Source organism: Lucilia cuprina, chromosome 4 (assembly GCF_022045245.1).
Source record: "Lucilia cuprina isolate Lc7/37 chromosome 4, ASM2204524v1, whole genome shotgun sequence".
NCBI classification, from domain to species: domain Eukaryota; kingdom Metazoa; phylum Arthropoda; class Insecta; order Diptera; family Calliphoridae; genus Lucilia; species Lucilia cuprina.
In genome coordinates this window covers 5,361,226-5,364,022 of record NC_060952.1, presented here as the reverse complement: position 1 = coordinate 5,364,022, position 2,797 = coordinate 5,361,226, and the positions used below count along the sequence as shown (strand labels likewise).

General features: G+C 32.9%; 1 protein-coding gene across 1 annotated transcript; it reads left to right on the top strand.

Moving 5' to 3' along the window:
• The first annotated feature begins 261 nt into the window (after positions 1-261).
• Positions 262-2,233, top strand: LOC111684425 (toll-like receptor 13). Its single transcript, XM_023446599.2, has one exon. The coding sequence runs from the start codon at positions 410-412 to the stop codon at positions 2,180-2,182; it is 1,773 nt and encodes a 590-aa protein (XP_023302367.2). The 5' UTR covers positions 262-409; the 3' UTR covers positions 2,183-2,233.
• Positions 2,234-2,797: the final 564 nt, after the last annotated feature.

The window sequence follows — 2,797 nt, the reverse complement described above, 5'->3', positions numbered from 1 at the left end:
TATTTACCGATTAAAAACTTAAGAGTTTCAATTTATAAATTTTAATATCGCTGTATGTGTATTAATATTGAATATGTTTGTAATCACTCTTAAAACAAATGCAGAGCTCTTATCAACAATATAAATAAAAATATTCTTTAATATTTAAAATACAAAGAAACAAACAAATAAAGAAAGCTTTAAATAATAATAAAACACTGATTAAAAGCCCACAAACCAAAGACGAATAACGAAAACTCAAAGCCTAATCTGTATAAATTAATTCAGTTTTATTTAAGACGCGAACGTGTAAAAGCGGTTTTAAAAAAAAGGTGTTTAATTAAATAAAAAATATAAATTAATTTGAGGAAAAACAAACAAAGAACCATAAATACAAATACAAATATAAAAAAAAATAAACAAATCAACAATGACACTTAATACCTCTAGACAGCGTGAATTTTTGCTGCTGTTGCCAATATTGATAACAACACTAACATGCCTCACGGCTGGAGCCCTTCAACTTGACCTTAAAGACACCTGTTCGGGCAGTTCATTGTACTACTGCACTTTAACTAATCTAACGAGTTCCTTTGAAGAACCTTTGGTATGGAATACCAAATCAACAACAGAACAACTTAATGAATTATTAATCTACAACTCGGTTATGGGACGTTTACCATCAGCGATATTTGAAATTGCACCCAAATTGCATACGCTTATAATGCATAATTGTGCTTTAAATAATATAATGCCCATGGATTTTGAAAAGGCCTCCCAATTGCACAAGTTGGTGCTACAACGCAATCGTTTGTTTATCATACCCGAACGTGTCTTTGCCGGCTTATTTGCACTGGAAGAGCTTTATCTATCGCACAATACTATACATATGATTCATCGTTATGCATTTGTACGTTTACAGAGATTAAAATATTTGGATTTGCAGGAAAACGGCATACGTACTTTACCGGAGGGTGTATTCGAAGATCTTATCAATGTGGAACATATTGATTTGAGCTATAACGAGCTAGAGGTCATCAATGCCAATACATTTCTAAAGAATCTCAAACTTAACACTCTCTTGTTGAGTGGCAATAATTTCTCTGTATTTGAGCCCAATTCTCTGATGAATTTAAATCATTTACATATTTTAGACTTGAGCAATACTTATTTAGAAGAGCTGCAGCTACAATCGGTGGATTTGCTATTGGTTCAGGGTAGTAAATTGAAACGTTGTACAATAGATTCGGTTATTAAACTAAATGCAGCCAATAATGCCTTAAAGAATATAACCATACATGATAAATTGGCTGTTCGGGAATTGGAATTACATGGTAATCTTTTTGAAACTTTAGATGACTTAGTGGGCATGTTGAATCTGCAAAAGTTGGATATTTCCAAAAACCAATTAACTTCTCTGAAAACTTCACATTCTCCTTTATATTTGCCTTTACCGAATCTTATTTCCCTTAATTTGGCTTCTAATCGTTTGCAGAATTTAACTTCGGATAATTTTGTGTTCCTGCTTAAGCTTAAAAGTTTAGATTTGGCCTTTAATCATCTGATACGTTTGGACTCTAGCATTTTTCAACCTCTTATTAATTTGGAGAAATTTTATATAGAAGGCAATCGTTTGTTTGAATTCAATTATGCTGAATTTAAGGATTCTCACACATTTTTACGTGAAGTGGGCATATTTGAAAATGATTGGGAATTCCGTTACCTTAAGCACATGTTAAACTATTTCCGTAATCATGGTATACATTTACCCATGCGTTTTACTCCAGCGGATTCTTTATCCTCTACATCTTCTGCCAGTTTCCGTGATACTACCGATGCTTCAGTTTTTAAATCACCTTCTACCTCTAATGTTCATCGTGATATGGATGAAGTGGATATTTTAAATGATATGAATCGTGCCCGTCAATCGTCGGCTCATTTCGATACCCATGTCGAGTGTTCTCATCAAGCTTCTCTAACTGGCGTTTCTGGCATTCATCCCTATTGGACAACTCGAGATGTTTTAGCTTTAATTACCTTAATTGTAGTTTTAGTAATTTTAATTTTACAATTTTTACGTATTCTACAAGAGGAACGATGTTTGCCTTCGTGGTGTCGTTGCTGTTTAGATTTGGCTTCTCGAGAAACTGAACCCTTACATCCGCGTCATAGACCTTTAGTGGAAGATACCACTAATGTTTAGGTTTTAAGTGGAATATTTAAATAAAAGTGTATGTAATGTTGTATAAATCAAGTTAGAAATATTTTTTCTTGGAATATATCTTTACAAAGTTTTAAATATATACTTAAATATCACGGAGATCGCTTTATAGACTTATGCGAGAATATCGTTTATTAAGAACAAGTAAGAAGTTGTGTGCCAAATTTCATTGAATTATCTCCAAAATTGCGACCTGTAGTTTAATTATAATGATTACAAGCCCTATTCGGGGTACAGTTGTATGGGGGCTAGGTGAAATAATGGACCGATTTTAACCATTTTCTATAGGCTTCGTCCCTGGGGCAATAGAATATCATATACCAAATTTCATTGAATTATCTTCAAAATTGCGACCTGTAGTTTGATTACAAAGTTTACATGGACGGACATAGCTTAATCGGAACAGAAAATGATTCAATATTATTGTGCGTTACAAACATCAGCACAAACCCAAAATACCCTCCCCACAAAGGTGGTGTAGAGTATAAAGTATGTCTACGTAGATCCTATTGGTCTTTTTGTGATAAATATGTCTATAAATTCTTTATAGACGATTTCAATAAAAGTTCCAATATTAAGAGAGAAAGTGTTTACGAG